Consider the following 20,706-nt stretch of genomic DNA (forward strand, 5'->3'; position numbering starts at 1 on the left):
CTAGCAGAAAACAGCCTAGCAGAAAACAGCCTAGCAGAAAACAGCCTAGCATAGAACAGCCTAGCGGAGAACAGCCTCGCGGAGAACAGCCTCGCGGAGAACAGCCTAGCGGAGAACAGCCTAGCGGAGAACAGCCTAGCGGAGAACAGCCTAGCGGAGAACAGCCTAGCGGAAAACAGCCTAGCGGAAAACAGCCTAGCGGAAAACAGCCTAGCGGAAAACAGCCTAGCGGAAAACAGCCTAGCGGAAAACAGCCTAGCGGAAAACAGCCTAGCGGAAAACAGCCTAGCAGAAAACAGCCTAGCAGAAAACAGCCTAGCAGAAAACAGCCTAGCAGAGAACAGCCTAGCAGAGAACAGCCTAGCAGAGAACAGCCTAGCAGAGAACAGCCTAGCAGAATACACAACCTAGCAGAATACACAACCTAGCAGAAAACAGAATGAGCTCAAAAAGACTTAGTTAGTTATTTTTGTCTTTATTTTGAGAGAGAGAGAGAGAAAGAGAGCGAGAGAGATAGATGGAGAGAGAGAGAGATATTTGCCTACTGTGTCCACATGAGGCCAAAAGTATCCCACTCTTAAGTAACAGCATGCACATCTGGGAGTGATTACTCATTTCATATTCATTGTTTGCTGTGGAGTCTCTCACTCCTCTCCTCCTCTCTCTGTTGCTCCACCTCTAATCCCTGTGTTATTTATGGGCTGCCATGTTTGGACAGCGACGTATAGCCGTGCCTTGTGGCTCCTCGCCTTCCCCAAATCAAGACCATTTGTTAACTTTAACAGGAGCAATACTATCCTTGTGAAGACAAGAGGAGAGGAGGGAGGACCAGCACTGTACAACACATTCACTTCCCTTCCAGGACATGCAACAAAACGCTTCTGTCCTCCCCTTCCTCCTCCCCTCTCCAGTTGCTCTCGGACACTTTTCCTTTTTCTGTCTTTCTTCTTCTGTGGTTTGTCATGTTCACTCAGACTATTGTTTCTTCTTCTGTGGTTAGTCATGTTCACTCTGACTATTGTTTCTTCTTCTGTGGTTTGTCATGTTCACTCTGACTATTGTTTCTTCTTCTGTGGTTAGTCATGTTCACTCTGACTATTGTTTCTTCTTCTGTGGTTAGTCAGGTTCACTCTGACTATTGTTTCGTCTTCTGTGGTTAGTCAAGTTCACTCTGACTATTGTTTCTTCTTCTGTGGTTAGTCAGGTTCACTCTGACTATTGTTTCTTCTTCTGTGGTTAGTCAGGTTCACTCTGACTATTGTTTCTTCTTCTGTGGTTTGTCATGTTCACTCTGACTATTGTTTCTTCTTCTGTGTTTAGTCATGTTCACTCTGACTATTGTTTTGAGGAAATGCTGCAAACCGAAGGCAGATCAATCCAGCTTCCTGTGTTTCTTCCAGGTTTGTTTTTGTATGCAATGGGTCTTTTTTTAACCTCTAACGCCTACCAAACCCGGATCCGGGATCCCCCCCAACACAAAAGCTGACTAGCATAGCCTAGCCTAAAGTTACAGGGATATCATAAAAAAAAATGTTCATGAAATCACAAGTCCAAGACACCAAATGAAAGATACAGATCTTGTGATTCAAGCCATCATCTCTGATTTGTAAAATGTTTTACAGGGAAGACACAATATGTAAATCTATTAGCTAACCACTGTTAGCAAAAGACAACAATTTTCTTACTCCACCATTTTCTTACTGCATCAGTAGCTATCACCAATTCGGCCAAATAAAGATATTGATAGCCACTAACCAAGAAAAAACCTCATCAGATGACAGTCTGATAACATATTTATGGTATAGGATAGGTTTTGTTAGAAAAATGTGCATATTTCAGGTATAAATCATAGTTTACAATTGCACCCACCATCACAACTCGACTAGAAAAAATATAGAGAGCAACGTGTATTACCTAATTACTAATCATAAAACATTTCTTAAAAATACACAGCGTACACTAATTGAAAGACACAGATCCTGTGAATCCAGACAATATTTCAGATTTTCTAAGTGTCTTACAGCGAAAACACAATAAATCGTTATATTAGCATAGCACATGTGCAAACATTACCCCAGCATTGATTCATGGCAAAAAGAGCGATAGCATTATCACCACCAAAATGTATTAATTTTTTCACTAACCTTCTCAGAATTCTTCAGATGACACTCCTGTAACATCATATTACAACATACATATAGAGTTTGTTCGAAAATGTGCATATTTAGCCACCAAAATCATGGTTAGACAATGAGAAAAGTAGCCCAGCTGGTCAGAAAATGTAGGGCGCCATATTAGACAGTGATCTAGTCTTATACATAAATACTCATAAACTTGACTAAAAAATACAGGGTGGACAGCGATTGATAGACAATTTAATTCTTAATACAATCGCTGAATTACATTTTTTAAATTATCCTTACTTTTCAATACAGGTTGCGCCAAGCGAAGCTATACCAAACAAAATGGCGGCATAAGCGTTTAACATTTTTCGACAGAAACACGATTTATCATCATAAATTGTTCTTACTATGAGCTGTTCTTCCATCAGAATCTTGGGCAATGAATCCTTTCTCCGGTCTAATCGTCTTTTGGTCGAAAGATCTCCTCTTGTCCGGTCGAAATGGTCACTAACGTTCACCATGCACTCGAAAAGTGCCCAGCGCTTCAAAGTGTATTACACAGAAATGCCATAAAATCGCCCTAAACGGATATAAATTGCTATAAAACGGTTCAAATTAACTACCTTATGATGTTTTTAACACCTATAACGAGTAAAAACATGACCGGAGAAATATTACTGGCTAAACAACCGCTTGGAAGGAGGCAAGTCCGACGTCCTTCGTGCGTCAGGCGCAGGCAGCAAAAGAAAGCTACTTCCGGTATTTGGTGTTTTATACAGGCCCTGATTGCGCAATCGACTCCATTCAAAGCGTCACCACGTACTGACATCCAGAGGAAGACGTAGGCAGTGTCTGTTTCTCCATAGCATTTACAGGGACATTACAACCGACCTGGGAACAGGGGCCAAGATGTCTGAAATCTCACTCCCTGTCATGAAAAGTGCTGTAGAAGGAGTTCTGTTTCACTCAGAGACAAAATTCCAACGGCTATAGAAACTAGAGAGTGTTTTCTATCCAATAATAATAATAATATGCATATTGTACGAGCAAGAATTGAGTAGGAAGCCGTTTAATCTGGAGCCCGATTTATGCTAAGTCGAAACAGCACCCCCTATATTCGCAAGAAGTTAATACTGGTGCAGATTTGTGGGGGGGAGCTTACTGTAATCCCTTTAATTTCCTCTGAACAAAGCTCATTTGATCATCCCGTTGAGGCTTGTGTGCTGCATTAAGTCTTCATTTTCATTAATGTCGAAAGCGCACTGGAATCTCATTTTAATTTGACATTTCAGCATCTGGTTTCAATTTCCCAGGGAGTGTGTGGGAGTGAGTGTGTGGGGGGGGGGGAGCAGAGAGGGCTAGTGGTTGAACAGGAGAACCCATGGGTTTGAGGAGCAGAGAGGGCTAGTGGTTGAACAGGAGAACCCATGGGTTTGGGGAGCAGAGAGGGCTAGTGGTTGGACAGGAGAACCCATGGGTTTGAGGAGCAGAGAGGGCTAGTGGTTGAACAGGAGAACCCATGGGTTTGAGGAGCAGAGAGGGCTAGTGGTTGAACAGGAGAACCCATGGGTTTGGGGAGCAGAGAGGGCTAGTGGTTGGACAGGAGAACCCATGGGTTTGAGGAGCAGAGAGGGCTAGTGGTTGAACAGGATAACCCATGGGTTTGAGGAGCAGAGAGGGCTAGTGGTTGAACAGGAGAACCCGTGGGTTTGAGTAGCAGAGAGGGCTAGTGGTTGAACAGGAGAACCCATGGGTTTGAGGAGCAGAGAGGGCTAGTGGTTGAACAGGAGAACCCATGGGTTTGGGGAGCAGAGAGGGCTAGTGGTTGGACAGGAGAACCCATGGGTTTGAGGAGCAGAGAGGGCTAGTGGTTGAACAGGAGAACCCATGGGTTTGAGGAGCAGAGAGGGCTAGTGGTTGAACAGGAGAACCCATGGGTTTGGGGAGCAGAGAGGGCTAGTGGTTGGACAGGAGAACCCATGGGTTTGAGGAGCAGAGAGGGCTAGTGGTTGAACAGGAGAACCCATGGGTTTGAGGAGCAGAGAGGGCTAGTGGTTGAACAGGAGAACCCATGGGTTTGGGGAGCAGAGAGGGCTAGTGGTTGGACAGGAGAACCCATGGGTTTGAGGAGCAGAGAGGGCTAGTGGTTGAACAGGAGAACCCATGGGTTTGAGGAGCAGAGAGGGCTAGTGGTTGAACAGGAGAACCCATGGGTTTGAGGAGCAGAGAGGGCTAGTGGTTGAACAGGAGAACCCATGGGTTTGAGGAGCAGAGAGGGCTAGTGGTTGAACAGGAGAACCCATGGGTTTGAGGAGCAGAGAGGGCTAGTGGTTGAACAGGAGAACCCATGGGTTTAAGGAGCAGAGAGGGCTAGTGGTTGGACAGGAGAACCCATGGGTTTGAGGAGCAGAGAGGGCTAGTGGTTGAACAGGAGAACCCATGGGTTTGAGGAGCAGAGAGGGCTAGTGGTTGAATAGGAGAACCCATGGGTTTGAGGAGCAGAGAGGACAAGTTGAAAACCTTCTCTTAGGGAGTCTCCACTATAAGAGATGGTCATAGTTATTTGAGGTAGCCTGTGCTCAGCCCTAGTATGCTACTGTGGACCTTGGGAGTGATTGGTCAGGTCTGTACAGTTATGTTAGAGACAGATCCAGACCCAGGCAGAGCCTTAAAGATGTTTCCCACTGCAGAGCCAGGCAGAGCCTTAAAGATGTTTCCCACTGGAGAGCCAGGCCGAGCCTTGAAGACGTTTCCCACTGGAGAGCCAGGCTAAGCCTTAAAGATGTTTCCCACTGCAGATCCAGGCTGAGCCTTAAATATGTTTCCCACTGCAGAGCCAGGCTGAGCCTTGAAGACGTTTCCCACTGCAGAGCCAGGCTGAGCCTTGAAGACGTTTCCCACTGCAGAGCCAGGCTGAGCCTTGAAGACGTTTCCCACTGGAGAGCCAGGCTGAGCCTTGAAGACGTTTCCCACTGCAGAGCCAGGCAGAGCCTTGAAGATGTTTCCCACTGGAGAGCTAGGCAGAGCCTTGAAGACGTTTCCCACTGGAGAGCCAGGCAGAGCCTTGAAGATGTTTCCCACTGGAGAGCCAGGCAGAGCCTTGAAGACGTTTCCCACTGGAGAGCCAGGCAGAGCCTTGAAGATGTTTCCCACTGCAGAGCCAGGCTGAGCCTTGAAGACGTTTCCCACTGGAGAGCCAGGCAGAGCCTTGAAGATGTTTCCCACTGGAGAGCCAGGCTGAGCCTTGAAGACGTTTCCCACTGCAGAGCCAGGCAGAGCCTTGAAGACGTTTCCCACTGGAGAGCCAGGCAGAGCCTTGAAGACGTTTCCCACTGGAGAGCCAGGCTGAGCCTTGAAGACGTTTCCCACTGGAGAGCCAGGCTGAGCCTTGAAGACGTTTCCCACTGGAGAGCCAGGCTGAGCCTTGAAGACGTTTCCCACTGCAGAGCCAGGCTGAGCCTTGAAGACGTTTCCCACTGGAGAGCCAGGCTGAGCCTTGAATACGTTTCCCACTGGAGAGCCAGGCAGAGCCTTGAAGATGTTTCCCACTGGAGAGCCAGGCTGAGCCTTGAAGACGTTTCCCACTGCAGAGCCAGGCTGAGCCTTGAAGACGTTTCCCACTGGAGAGCCAGGCTGAGCCTTGAAGACGTTTCCCACTGCAGAGCCAGGCTGAGCCTTAAAGATGTTTCCCACTGGAGAGCCAGACAGAAGCCTTGCAGCATCATACCAATGGCTGCACTGCAGCATCCTACCAATGCCTGCTCTCTCCTCAGCCAACTGTCTGTCAAAACGTTCAGGAGGAGCCCTGATAAGATGAGAGTTTTCTCCTTAACCAGCAACGCAGCAACATATTTAATTTAACCTTTATTTAACTAAGCATTTATTTAACTATTGATACACCATTCTTAAAAGGTAAAGATAGTAGATTGATTATCACACACTATTTATGTGGCATATCAGGAAGCTGATTAACCAGCATGATCATTACACAATAAAAAGGTAATTCTAAAATGTGCAGTTTTGTCACACAGCACAATGCCACAGATGTCTCAAGTTTTGAGGGAGTGTGCAATTGGCATACTGACTGCAGGAATGTCCAACCGAGTTGCTGCCAGATAGTTGAATGTTCATTTCTCCACCATAAGCCACCACCAACTTCATTTTAGAGGATGTGCTGAGGAGTATGTCTATCTGTAATAAAGTCATTTTGTGTGAAAAAAATAATTATTATTGGCTGGGCCCCTGCCCAATCATGAGAAATCCATAAATTAGGGCCTAATGAATTTATTTCAGTTGACTGATTTCCTTCTATGAACTGTACAATCTATGAAATATATATTTTTGTTCGGTATAGATCGTTTATAACTATAGAGAATATCTTCCAATGCCGGTAGAAAGACACTGTCTGACTGACAGTCATTCTGTTGCCTCCCATCATCACATCAGCAGCACAGTGAGTAGAGCCAGGAAGGACAAAGATGTGTCTTCATGCTGGAACCTGTGTGACCCACATATTAAGACAGGCAAGGCACACACAAATATACACCCATTCACACTGTGCTTGGTCTTCCAGTTAAGGGCCCAGGAAACATTATCTGGTAGGGGACAGCTGTAGGTTCACGGGAGGGAGAGAGGGGGGGAGGGAGAATGGTAGTGGAGGCTCATTATCCAAAAAACATGCAGGACAGCACACAGCAGGGCCCTCCATCCCGTCCTCCCTCCCTCCCGTTCCAATCAGAACAGGGACAGAGGATCTCACAGAGAGACCAGGAGACCAGAGGCAGCCTCTCTTGGCTACGGATCTGACTGTGATTCTGGTGAAAGAGTTAGAGGTTCGCTCCAGTCCCTCATCCATCATTCTCTCTCTTTCTTTCTTTATTTCCCCCTCTCCAATTCTCTCTCTCGTAAGATTATGTTTCTCCCCATGCAGGTGGCCAGGGTTGCCCGCTGCACTGTGATGTGCGGTAGTCAGCTGTGCTTGTGGAGGAAAGGTGTCAGGGGGAGGAGGACAGCGAGCCAAGCGGGGGACTGAGGGATGTAGAGGAGGAGTGGAGGTCACTGAGTTGTGCTGCTGTAAACACTAGAGGATGCCAGCTCTCACCAGCCTTCCTCTATCCTTCTCTCCCTCTCTCTCCATCTCTATCCATCCCCAGGGATAATCCAGTTCTAAGTTTCTCTATTCTTCTCTACTCTAGTGTTCTCTTGTCTCCTTTCCTCTAGTGTTCTCTAGTGTCCTCTCCTCTAGTGTTCTCTTGTCTCCTCTCCTCTAGTGTTCTCTTGTCTCCTCTCCTCTAGTGTTCTCTAGTCTTCTCTCCTTTAGTGTTCTCTAGTGTCCTCTCTAGTGTTCTCTAGTGTCCTCTCCTCTAGTGTTCTCTTGTCTCCTCTTTTCTAGTGTTCTCTTGTCTCCTCGAGTGTTCTCCAGTGTCCTCTCCTCCAGTGTTCTCTAGTGTCCTCTCCTCTAGTGTTCTCTAGTGTCCTCTCCTCTAGTGTTCTCTAGTGTCCTCTACTGCAGTGTTCTCTAGTGTCCTCTCCTCCAGTGTTCTCTAGTGTCCTCTCCTCCAGTGTTCTCTAGTGTCCTCTCCTCTAGTGTTCTCTAGTGTCCTCTCCACTAGTGTTCTCTAGTGTCCTCTCCTCCAGTGTTCTCTAGTGTCCTCTCCTCCAGTGTTCTCTAGTGTCCTCTCCTCTAGTGTTCTCTAGTGTCCTCTCCTCTAGTGTTCTCTAGTGTCCTCTCCTCTAGTGTTCTCTAGTGTCCTCTACTGCAGTGTTCTCTAGTGTCCTCTCCTCCAGTGTTCTCTAGTGTCCTCTCCTCCAGTGTTCTCTAGTGTCCTCTACTGCAGTGTTCTCTAGTGTCCTCTCCTCCAGTGTTCTCTAGTGTCCTCTCCTCCAGTGTTCTCTAGTGTCCTCTACTGCAGTGTTCTCTAGTGTCCTCTACTGCAGTGTTCTCTAGTGTCCTCTCCTCCAGTGTTCTCTAGTGTCCTCTCCTCTAGTGTTCTCTAGTGTCCTCTCCTCTAGTGTTCTCTAGTGTCCTCTACTGCAGTGTTCTCTAGTGTCCTCTCCTCCAGTGTTCTCTAGTGTCCTCTCCTCCAGTGTTCTCTAGTGTCCTCTCCTCCAGTGTTCTCTAGTGTCCTCTCCTCTAGTGTTCTCTAGTGTCCTCTCCTCTAGTGTTCTCTAGTGTCCTCTACTGCAGTGTTCTCTAGTGTCCTCTCCTCCAGTGTTCTCTAGTGTCCTCTCCTCCAGTGTTCTCTAGTGTCCTCTCCTCCAGTGTTCTCTAGTGTCCTCTCCTCCAGTGTTCTCTAGTGTCCTCTACTGCAGTGTTCTCTAGTGTCCTCTCCTCCAGTGTTCTCTAGTGTCCTCTACTGCAGTGTTCTCTAGTGTCCTCTCCTCCAGTGTTCTCTAGTGTCCTCTCCTCTAGTGTTCTCTAGTGTCCTCTACTGCAGTGTTCTCTAGTGTCCTCTCCTCCAGTGTTCTCTAGTGTCCTCTCCTCCAGTGTTCTCTAGTGTCCTCTCCTCCAGTGTTCTCTAGTGTCCTCTCCTCCAGTGTTCTCTAGTGTCCTCTACTGCAGTGTTCTCTAGTGTCCTCTCCTCCAGTGTTCTCTAGTGTCCTCTCCTCCAGTGTTCTCTAGTGTCCTCTACTGCAGTGTTCTCTAGTGTCCTCTCCTCCAGTGTTCTCTAGTGTCCTCTCCTCCAGTGTTCTCTAGTGTCCTCTACTGCAGTGTTCTCTAGTGTCCTCTCCTCCAGTGTTCTCTAGTGTCCTCTCCTTCAGTGTTCTCTAGTTTCATCTCCTCTAGTCTTGTCTGGTGTCCTTTCCTCTAGTGTTCTCTAGTCTCTTATCCTCCAGTGTTCTCTAGTCTCCCCTCCTCTAGTGTTCTCTAGTGTCCTCTCCTCCAGTGTTCTCTAGTGTCCTCTCCTTTAGTGTTCTCTAGTCTCCTCTCCTTTAGTGTTCTCTAGTCTCCTCTCCTCCAGTGTTCTCTAGTCTCCTCTCCTCTAGTCTCCTCTCCTCTAGTGTTCTCTAGTCTACTCTCCTCTAGTGTTCTCTAGTCTCCTCTCCTCCAGTGTTCTCTAGTGTCCTCTACTGCAGTGTTCTCTAGTGTCCTCTCCTCTAGTCTCCTCTCCTCTAGTGTTCTCTAGTCTACTCTCCTCTAGTGTTCTCTAGTCTCCTCTCCTCTAGTGTTCTCTAGTGTCCTCTCCTTCAGTGTTCTCTAGTGTCCTCTCCTCCAGTGTTCTCTAGTGTCCTCTCCTTTAGTGTTCTCTAGTGTCCTCTCCTTTAGTGTTCTCTAGTGTCCTCTCCTCTAGTGTTCTCTAGTGTCCTCTCCTTCAGTGTTCTCTAGTGTCCTCTCCTCCAGTGTTCTCTAGTGTCCTCTCCTTTAGTGTTCTCTAGTCTCCTCTCCTTTAGTGTTCTCTAGTGTCCTCTCCTCCAGTGTTCTCTAGTCTACTCTCCTCTAGTGTTCTCTAGTGTCCTCTCCTCCAGTGTTCTCTAGTGTCCTCTCCTTTAGTGTTCTCTAGTCTACTCTCCTCTAGTGTTCTCTAGTCTACTCTCCTCTAGTGTTCTCTAGTGTCCTCTCCTTCAGTGTTCTCTAGTGTCCTCTCCTCCAGTGTTCTCTAGTGTCCTCTACTGCAGTGTTCTCTAGTGTCCTCTCCTTCAGTGTTCTCTAGTGTCCTCTCCTTTAGTGTTCTCTAGTGTCCTCTCCTCCAGTGTTCTCTAGTCTACTCTCCTCTAGTGTTCTCTAGTGTCCTCTCCTTTAGTGTTCTCTAGTCTACTCTCCTCTAGTGTTCTCTAGTGTCCTCTCCTTTAGTGTTCTCTAGTGTCCTCTCCTTTAGTGTTCTCTAGTCTACTCTCCTCTAGTGTTCTCTAGTGTCCTCTCCTTCAGTGTTCTCTAGTGTCCTCTCCTCCAGTGTTCTCTAGTGTCCTCTCCTCCAGTGTTCTCTAGTGTCCTCTCCTTTAGTGTTCTCTAGTCTCCTCTCCTTTAGTGTTCTCTAGTCTCCTCTCCTCTAGTGTTCTCTAGTCTCCTCTCCTCTAGTGTTCTCTAGTCTACTCTCCTCTAGTGTTCTCTAGTGTCCTCTCCTTCAGTGTTCTCTAGTCTCCTCTCCTCTAGTCTCCTCTCCTCTAGTGTTCTCTAGTCTACTCTCCTCTAGTGTTCTCTAGTCTACTCTCCTCTAGTGTTCTCTAGTCTACTCTCCTCTAGTGTTCTCTAGTCTCCTCTCCTCCAGTGTTCTCTAGTCTCCTCTCCTCTAGTCTCCTCTCCTCTAGTCTCCTCTCCTCTAGTGTTCTTTAGTCTCCTCTCCTCCAGTGTTTTCTAGTCTCCTCTCCTCTAGTCTCCTAACCTCTACTGTTCTCTAGTCTCCTCTCCTCTAGTCTCCTTTCCTCCAGTGTTCGCTAGTCTCCTCTCCTCTAGTGTTCTCTAGTCTCCTCTCCTCCAGTGTTTTCTAGTCTCCTCTCCTCTAGTCTCCTAACCTCTACTGTTCTCTAGTCTCCTCTCCTCTAGTCTCCTTTCCTCCAGTGTTTGCTAGTCTCCTCTCCTCTAGTGTTCTCTAGTCTCCTCTCCTCTACTGTTTTCTAGTCTCCTCTAGTCTCCTTTCCTCCAGTGTTCGCTAGTCTCCTCTCCTCTAGTGTTCTCTAGTTGAGAAGAGTGTCTCTCTGTATGTAGCCTTGTTAATGTTTGGAGTGTGAATAGCTATCTGTCAGTGGGAGGACATTGCGGAACTTTTCAAGGCTTTGACTCACACAACATCTCTGATCAGGATATGTCGATCCGGCTGGCCTTGCCTGTACAGATGGAGCCAGTGTTCTAGTGAAGCTGATGTTTATGTTTATATCCTCCTCTTTCTCAGCGGCACGACCCTGTCTGTTTTGACCTGCACTCAGGAGCACATTCACAACTCAGCTGGAGGGTTGTTAGGCTATGTGGAGGAGTAGGAGTATTTTGCCTAGTTAGAAATAAATAAATACTTTAAATTCCTTTTGCACACCTGCATTTCCATGGAGGATGTCATATTGTTATAACAATGCTTCTGCCTAGCAACAAGAGATAAGAAATACACAAATCCCATTGCTTTAGAGTCAGGTAAACCACATGTGGAGACCTGCGTTGTGATGGGGGTCATACAGTGTTCTGCTGCTCATACAGTGTTCTGCTGCTCATACAGTGTTCTGCTGCTCATACAGTGTTCTGCTGCTCATACAGTGTTCTGCTACTCATACAGTGTTCTGCTGCTCATACAGTGTTCTGCTGCTCATACAGTGTTCCGCTGCTCATACAGTGTTCCGCTGCTCATACAGTGTTCCGCTGCTCATACAGTGTTCCGCTGCTCATACAGTGTTCCGCTGCTCATACAGTGTTCCGCTGCTCATACAGTGTCTGCTCATACAGTGTCCTGCTGCTGTCCGTGACAAGGTGTTGGGTCTGATTAGCTAGAGAAGCCTGGAGAAACCATTACTTCCTATAGATCTCCCTCTTAAAGCCATTTCCTACAGGGGGATTGGGTTCCCCTCCACTCTGCCGTACATAAACCCACTCCCTCATGCTGGGAAGTTACAAGAAGCAGGCAGAGAGAGAGGGGTATCTCAGCTCGGTGCAGCGATGGCCAATTAAGTGCTTAAAGGATTTTGTTGGCTTTCAGGAGGTTGGTGTTTCCTGGCGTGAGCCTGTCTTTGATCTGTGTGGGGTGGAGGGAGGTGTAGGAGGTGACTAGAAGCATGTTCAGAGGGAGTTGCATCCACACTCTCTGCACACGTCTCGTGTGGATGCACGCTATCACCCTTGATATAGATCACATTGTCAACAAGGCCTTGTGGGTAGGTGTATGACACACATGCTGTGGCCAGTGGTCCAGCCAATCATGGTATGACAATCCCTTGTTATTTATAGTCTACTCTGATAGAAGTGGTCACTGCGGCCATGTCCACGTTGTGACGGATTGGTGACAGTCCCCAATTATAGGAGTTGGGAGGTGGAGGAGGTGCACCATGGTGACTAGGAGCAGGTTCAGGGGAGTGAGACAATGAGATGGTGGAGAGGAGAAGGTCATATTCCACACACACATTCACATGTGTGCATACACATGCTCACACACAGACAAACACACATACGCACACACCTTCACATGAGTAGAGACACGTACACACACATGCATGGCTCACATGCATAAACACTCATAAACACTGTCATATATAGGCACACATTGTGCCGACCTTGCATACTTGAGGCTGACTAGGATTTCAGCCTTTAGTTTATGAGAACATGTTGTGTGTGTGTGTACAGACAGATACACCCGAGCTGGGAAAGTGATTACTGGCACGCCGTCTATAGATGAAGGGTTGTTGGTTTTTCATTACCTTCTGTCCTCTCGTAAATCTCTCCAGTTTATCTTCAACACTACCGCTGGGGAGGCAGAGAGGAATTAGCTAGGCTCTGACCCTCTGATAGCAACCCACAACCATCCTGCCTCTCAGCTTTTACAATGCTGCTGTGACATACTTTTCCAAATTGTTACTGGACTGAGTTACTGGGGTATACATTTCATAGAGTGCTTAGTGCACTACTTTTGATGAGAACTCTAGTCAAAAGTAGTGCACTTTGTAGAGTATAGTATGTGGTTTGTGTTCTCTTCATTTAGTGTAGATAAAGAACACTGTCTCTAATGTCCGTAGTGTTTAAATGATGCTGCGGTACTATGATGCTGTAGTCAGGCTGAATGAGATCATTTGTTCCCGTAAAACGCCTTTTCCCTCTGTCACATTAGTTCGGCACTGTTGTCCTTATCTATTAGACAGACGGCTTCTATACCCCCATACTAATGGGCCTTTTATCTGGGAAAATGCTTCTCTGACTGTCTATAAGAGTGGGATTGATTCCAGCGATGGGAGTGGTATATTTTTACATTACAGAAAATCAATACAGATGAAAATCCTGTCCAAAAGTGGTGGGAATACCTGTTGACGAGTTGTAATGCAACTACAAGATACATTAGCCACTGTCAGGGTTATATGTATAAACAGGAAGTGAAAGCGATATGTGATGAAGGGGCGATGATGAGGGGATGATGTGTGTGTTCGGAGGCATGTCTTATACCCCATGTCATTAGGCTGACACAGAGAGACAATGTGATGTGATAAAGAGGGGAGATGGTTGGTCAAAGCACTTCTCATGTGTGGATGCATAATATCACCCTTGGTATAGAGCACATTGTCAACAAGGCCTTGTGGGTAGGTGTATGACGCACATGCTGTGGCCAGTGGTCCAGCCAATCGTGGTATGACAACATAATGACAAGAGGAAACCGCCACAGTGTTACCATAGCCTATAATTGGGGACTGTCACCGATCCGTCACAACGTGGACAAGGTCGCAGTGACCACTTCTATCAGAGTAGACTATAAATAACCAGGGATTGTTGCTGTAGATCAGTGTTGTGGTCTGTAGATGACAAAATGCATGTCAAATCTACGTTCCTGTCTAACTGGAGTGACTGGTTTTGGTGTTATTATGCCCTTTGTGTCAAAGCTAATCTCTGCCAGTGCCGACCTCACGTTAACCCTTTCTCTTCCTCTCTTTCTGCAGTACTACGTGATGACTTCAGACAGAACCCTGCTGATATAATGGTGGCAGCGGGCGAGCCTGCAGTCCTAGAGTGTATGCCCCCTCGCGGGCATCCTGAACCTAGCATATCCTGGAAGAAGGACGGTGCCAACATTGATGACAGAGATGAACGAATCACTGTGAGTGGAACTGGTTATATGTGTGTATATGTGTGAGTTTTGCATGTGTGAGTGAGATTGTGCAGTTATGTTCATCAAAGTATTTGATACTATATCAATGTTTGTTTAAACCTCACATTGATTGATTTGGCCCCTGTTGTTTCACCAATAGCGATGTATAACTCCAAAAGAGCAAACTGCAGTTGTTCTAACATTTAATGTGAGAGACCCAGAATTAGTCTTTGTTCATTAGTCAAGCAGCAGACCATTGATTAGGATCCTGCTGAGTAAGATCAGCCAGTAGAACAAACACTCACTACTATGATGAAATGAAAAAGTTAATGAAAAAGAGGAAAGTTGGTCTCTGCAACACGGAGGGAGTGGAAACGTTCCCTCTCTATATCTGATTTATACAGCATTCGAGGCCAGCCACCAATTAGTGTGTTTTATTTCAGAGTGTAGTGAAGGGATCAGCAGTATCAATCACCCCCCTGCTGCTGCTGAGTAGAGCAGTAGAGAGCTGACCTTGATGGGGCCCACTGCCTCCACCATATACCTATCTGCACTTTCCCTATAGGTAGTTACAGTATATGGTGGAGGAAGTGATTGTGTGATTGATATCTCTGACTGGCTGAGTGTGTAGGGTGGATTGAGCTTCAGACAGTTTATTTTTATTTTTTATTTCACCTTTATTTAACCAGGTAGGCCAGTTGAGAACAAGTTCTCATTTACAACTGCGACCTGGCCAAGATAAAGCAAAGCAGTGTGACAAAAACAACAACACAGAGTTACACATGGGGATAAACAAACGAACAATTAATAACACAATAGAAAAATCTATATACAGTTGTGTGCAAATGTTAAAGGTATTCAAAAAAATAGGCCATAGTGGCGAAATATTAACAATATAGCAATAAACACTGGAGTGATAGATGTGCAGATGATGATGTGCAAGTAGAGATACTGGGGTAATAATAGAGCAAAAACTTAAAATACCAATATGGGCATGAGGTAGTTGGGTGGGCTATTTAGAGATGAGCTGTGTGCAGGTGCAGTGATTGGTAAGCTGCTCTGACAGCTGATGCTTAAAGTTAGTGAGGGAGATATTAGTCTCCAGCTTCAGTTAGTTGTGTAATTCGTTCCAGTCATTGGCAGCAGTGAACTGGAAGGAAAGGCGGCCAAAGAGGTGTTGGCTTTGGGGATGACCAGTGAAATATACCTGCTGGAGCGTGTGCTGGGTGGGTGTTGCTATGGTGACCAGTGAGCTAGGTATTAGTAGTTGTCCACATATTCTAAGACAGAACCGTCCAGAGTAGTGATGCTAGTTTGGCAGGCAGGTGTGGGCAGCAATCGGTTGAAGAGCATGCATTTAGTTTTACTTGCATTTAAGAGCAGTTAGAGGCCACAGAAGGAGTGTTTTATGGCGTTGAAGCTTGTTTTTTTGAGGTTTGTTAACCCAGTGTCCAAGGAAGGGCCTGATGTATACAGAATGGTGTCGTCTGCGTAGAGGTGGATCAGAGAATCATCAGCAGCAAGAGCGACATCATTGATGTATACAGAGAAGAGAGTTAGCCCGAGAATTGAACCCTGTGGCACCCCCATAGAGACTGCCAGAGGTCCAGACAACCGGCGCTCCGATTTGACACACAGCCCTTCTTTGGATACTGTGTTAGCTAACCTCCAGACGAGCTTCAATGCCATACAACTCTCCCTCCGTGGCCTCCAACTGCTCTTAAATGCAAGTAAAACTAAATTCATGCTCTTCAACCGAACGCTGCCCACACCTGCCCGCCCGTCCAGCATCACTACTCTGGACGGTTCTGACTTAGAATATGTGGACAACTACAAATACATAGGTGTCTGGTTAGACTGTAAACTCTCCTTCCAGACTCACATTAAGCATCTCCAATCCAAAATTAAATCTAGAATCGGCTTCCTATTTCGCAACAAAGCATCCTTCACTCATGCTGCCAAACATACCCTCGTAAAACTGACTATCCTACAGATTCTTGACTTTGGCGATGTCATTTACAAAATAGCCTCCAACACTCTACTCAGCAAATTGGATGCCATCCGTTTTGTCACCAAAGCCCCATATACTACCCACCACCACGACCTGTATGCTCTCGTTGGCTGGCCCTCGCTTCATATTCGTCGCCAAACCCACTGGCTCCAGGTCATCTATAAGTCTTTGCTAGGTAAAGCCCCAACTTATCTCAGCTCACTGGTCACCATAGCAGCACCCACCCATAGCACACGCTCCAGAAGGTATATCTCACTGGTCACCCCCAAAGCCAATTCCTCCTTTGGCCACCTTTCCTTCCAGTTCTCTGCTGCCAATGACTGGAACGAACTGCAAAAATCACTGAAGCTGGAGACTCATATCTCCCTCACTAACTTTAAGCACCAGCTGTCAGAGCAGCTCACAGATCACTGCACCTGTACATAGCCCATCTGTAAATAGCCCACCCAACTACCCCATCCCCATATTGTTATTTAATTTTTTTGCTATTTTGCACCCCAGTATCTCTACTTGCACACTCATCTTCTGCACATCTATCACTCCAGTGTTTAATTGCTATATTGTTAATATTTCGCCACTATGGCCTAGTTTTTGCCTTACCTCCCTTATCCTACCTCGTTTGCACACACTGTATATAGACTTTTTCTATTGTATTATTGACTGCATGTTTGTTTTTTCCATGTGTAACTCTGTGTTGTTGTTTGTGTCGCACTGCTTTGCTTTATCTTGGCCAGGTCACAGTTGTAAATGAGAACTTGTTCTCAACTAGCTTACCTGGTTAAATAAAGGTGAAATTAAAAAAAATCTTAAATTATTTTTACACGGGACAAGACAAACACACGTCCGACTGCTACGCCATCTTGGTTTGATAGGGATGGACAGAGAAGAGGATAGTAAAAGCATAGGTCTGTGTTGGTTATGATCAGATGTTGACTCATGTTTAACTAGCTCTTCAGTTTCTACCATCTGCCAACAACATCACATTGGACATTTGGCCAGTAGGCTGATGACTTACCAGGCCCTGAAGGGATCAGTAAGGATGATTAGCCAGGCCCTGAAGGGATCAGTAAGGATGATTAGTCAGGCCCTGAAGGGATCAGTAAGGATGATTAGTCAGGCCCTGAAGGGATCAGGAAGGATGATTAGCCAGGCCCTGAAGGGATCAGTAAGGATGATTAGTCAGGCCCTGAAGGGATCAGTAAGGATGATTAGCCAGGCCCTGAAGGGATCAGTAAGGATGATTAACCAGGCCCTGAAGGGATCAGTAAGGATGATGATTAGCCAGACCCTAAAGGGATCAGTAAGGATGATTAGTCAGGCCCTGAAGGGATTAGTAAGGATGATTAGTCAGGCCCTGAAGGGATCAGTAAGCCCTGAAGGGATCAGTAGGGATGATTAGTCAGGCCCTGAAGGGATCAGAAAGCCCTGAAGGGATCAGTAAGGATGATTAGTCAGGCCCTGAAGGGATCAGTAAGCCCTGAAGGGATCAGTAAGGATGATTAGCCAGGCCCTGAAGGGATCAGTAAGGATGATTAGCCAGGCCCTGAAGGGATCAGTAAGGATGATTAGCCAGACCCTGAAGGGATCAGTAAGCCCTGAAGGGATCAGTAGGGATGATTAGTCAGGCCCTGAAGGGATCAGAAAGCCCTGAAGGGATCATTAAGGATGATTAGTCAGGCCCTGAAGGGATCAGTAAGGATGATTAGCCAGGCCCTGAGGGATCAGTAAGCCCTGAAGGGATCAGTAAGGATGATTAGTCAGGCCCTGAAGGGATCAGTAAGCCCTGAAGAGATCATTACGGATGATTAGACAAGTCCTGAAGGGATCAATAAGGATGATCAGTCAGACCCTGAAGGGATCAGGAAGGATGATTAGCCAGGCCCTGAAGGGATCAGTAAGGATGATTAGTCAGGCCCTGAAGGGATCAGTAAGCCCTGAAGGGATCAGCAAGGATGATTAGCCAGGCCCTGAAGGGATCATTAAGGATGATTAACCAGGCCCTGAAGGGATCAGTAAGGATGATTAGTCAGGCCCTGAAGGGATCAGTAAGGATGATTAGCCAGGCCCTGAAGGGATCAGTAAGGATGATTAGCCAGGCCCTGAAGGGATCAGCAAGGATGATTAGCCAGGCCCTGAAGGGATCATTAAGGATGATTAACCAGGCCCTGAAGGGATCAGTAAGGATGATGATTAGCCAGGCCCTAAAGGGATCAGTAAGGATGATTAGTCAGGCCCTGAAGAGATCATTAAGGATGATTAACCAGGCCCTGAAGAGATCAGTAAGGATGATTAGCCAGGCCCTGAAGAGATCAGTAAGGATGATTAGTCAGGCCCTGAAGAGATCAGTAAGGATGATTAGCCAGGCCCTGAAGAGATCAGTAAGGATGATTAGTCAGGCCCTGAAGAGATCAGCAAGGATGATTAGTCAGGCCCTGAAGAGATCAGTAAGGATGATTAGCCAGGCCCTGAAGAGATCAGTAAGGATGATTAGCCAGGCCCTGAAGAGATCAGTAAGGATGATTAGCCAGGCCCTGAAGAGATCAGTAAGGATGATTAGCCAGGCCCTGAAGAGATCAGTAAGGATGATTAGCCAGGCCCTGAAGAGATCAGTAAGGATGATTAGCCAGGCCATGAAGAGATCAGTAAGGATGATTAGTCAGGCTCTGAAGGGATCAGTAAGGATGATTAGCCAGGTCCTGAAGAGATCAGTAAGGATGATTAGCCAGGCCCTGAAGAGATCAGTAAGGATGATTAGCCAGGCCCTGAAGAGATCAGTAAGGATGATTAGCCAGGCCCTGAAGAGATCAGTAAGGATGATTAGCCAGGCCCTGAAGAGATCAGTAAGGATGATTAGCCAGGCCCTGAAGAGATCAGTAAGGATGATTAGTCAGGCTCTGAAGGGATCAGTAAGGATGATTAGCCAGGTCCTGAAGAGATCAGTAAGGATGATTAGCCAGGCCCTGAAGAGATCAGTAAGGATGATTAGCCAGGCCCTGAAGAGATCAGTAAGGATGATTAGCCAGGCCCTGAAGAGATCAGTAAGGATGATTAGTCAGGCCCTGAAGAGATCAGTAAGGATGATTAGCCAGGCCCTGAAGAGATCAGTAAGGATGATTAGCCAGGCCCTGAAGAGATCAGTAAGGATGATTAGTCAGGCCCTGAAGAGATCAGTAAGGATGATTAGCCAGGCCCTGAAGAGATCAGTAAGGATGATTAGCCAGGCCCTGAAGAGATCAGTAAGGATGATTAGTCAGGCCCTGAAGAGATCAGTAAGGATGATTAGCCAGGCCCTGAAGAGATCAGTAAGGCCAATGTTTCAGTATGGTCTGATTAGGACAATTAACAGCAAGCTGCAACTATGTTTACTTAAAGACAATTAGCTGTAATTAGAAGCATTTTCCTCCTCTGTGCGTTATCATGACACTGTGTTCTTCTCTGGGCTGTTACTGCTACATGCAGCTTATACAGCTTCATCCTCAGCCCAGAACACCCAGCCATGGATGTGTTCAGCACTATTGACATGGCTGAACACTGGCTGAGGGTGTTGGTCTATTTATTCACAGCTCTAACTGATGAACAGCGTGAGAGCCCATCGCCCGCCCCTCAGACACCCACTAGCTGCACTGGGGGAAGATTAAAAAAGAAGCGCCTGGCAGTTTCACAGCATAATTGAAAGAGCATAATCTAGTGGAAATTGAATCAAATCATATCTGTCTCTGAATTCAGCCAGCAGTTACTGATAAGCACACAGCCTCTGCATCAACCTCGGAGACAGTTTATTGGCTGTGGTTGCGTGTGCAAAACATTACGTATTTGTGTTTGTGTGTGCGTGTGTGTTTTGTGTGTGTGTGTGCGCTTGCGTGTTTTGTGTGTGTGTGTTTTGTGTGTTTGTGTGCGTGTGTGTTTTGTGTGTGTGTATGCGCTTGCGTGTTTTGTGTGTGTGTGTGTTTTGTGTGTGTGCGCTTGCGTGTTTTGTGTGTGTGTGTTTTGTGTGTTTGTGTGCGTGTGTGTGTGTGTGTGCGCTTGCGTGTTTTGTGTGTGTGTGTATTGTGTGTTTGTGTGCGTGTGTGTGTGTGCTCGTGTGTCTGTGCACCACTGTAACTTTGTTGGGACCTGTCATTAATCCCTGTGTGAGAACAAAGCCTGCTCTCTCTCTCCTGTCATCAGGGTTGCTTCACTCACAGACACCTGGCCCATAATGCCCCTCCCCTGACCCTGTCCCAGCTACACACTCACTCTCAGGCTCATTCAGGCTGACACACACACACACCCAGTGATCATAGCTGTGTATAACTGTGCAGTGATCATAGCTGTGTATAACTGTCCAGTGATCATGGCTGTGTATAACTGTCCAGTGATCATAGCTGTGTATAACTGTCCAGTGATCATAGCTGTGTATAACTGTCCAGTGATCATAGCTGTGTATAACTGTCCAGTGATCATAGCTGTGTATAACTGTCCAGTGATCATAGCTGTGTATAACTGTCCAGTGATCATAGCTGTGTATAACTGTCCAGTGATCATGGCTGTGTATAACTGTCCAGTGATCATAGCTGTGTATAACTGTCCTACCTACACATGGCCTTTCCCATAATGACGTTTCACTCTGTTTAAACAGAACACATTTATCTAGCCCTGCTGTTTAGAAGCTGTTTGTACAACAACGTCCTCTCTGTATTGTGTTTTAGATTTTTTGCAGTGATGTGTGAAATATTAGTGTAAACCAGTATTTGCTGTAAACACAGGCTCAGTGACTGGTGCTGTCCGTAGCCGGTATTCTGCAGAGATGGGCCTTGGGAGGGAATGACAACACACAGCACCCGTCTGGTTAGGGAGAGAATTAACAGTGCAGTGTGGGATGTGTTCC

The 20,706-nt window shown here is 46.5% G+C and overlaps 1 protein-coding gene across 1 annotated transcript in view; it reads left to right on the plus strand.

Moving 5' to 3' along the window:
* LOC120018973 (roundabout homolog 1-like) overlaps window positions 1-20,706 on the plus strand; it is a 415,988-nt gene that overhangs the window by 267,194 nt on the left and 128,088 nt on the right. The window contains exon 3 of the mRNA XM_038962182.1: window positions 13,680-13,837. Within this exon, the coding sequence (XP_038818110.1) occupies window positions 13,680-13,837 (158 nt within the window). The remainder of the gene's footprint in view (window positions 1-13,679; window positions 13,838-20,706) is intronic.

Source organism: Salvelinus namaycush, chromosome 23, assembly GCF_016432855.1.
Source record: "Salvelinus namaycush isolate Seneca chromosome 23, SaNama_1.0, whole genome shotgun sequence".
Classification (NCBI taxonomy): Eukaryota; Metazoa; Chordata; class Actinopteri; order Salmoniformes; family Salmonidae; genus Salvelinus; species Salvelinus namaycush.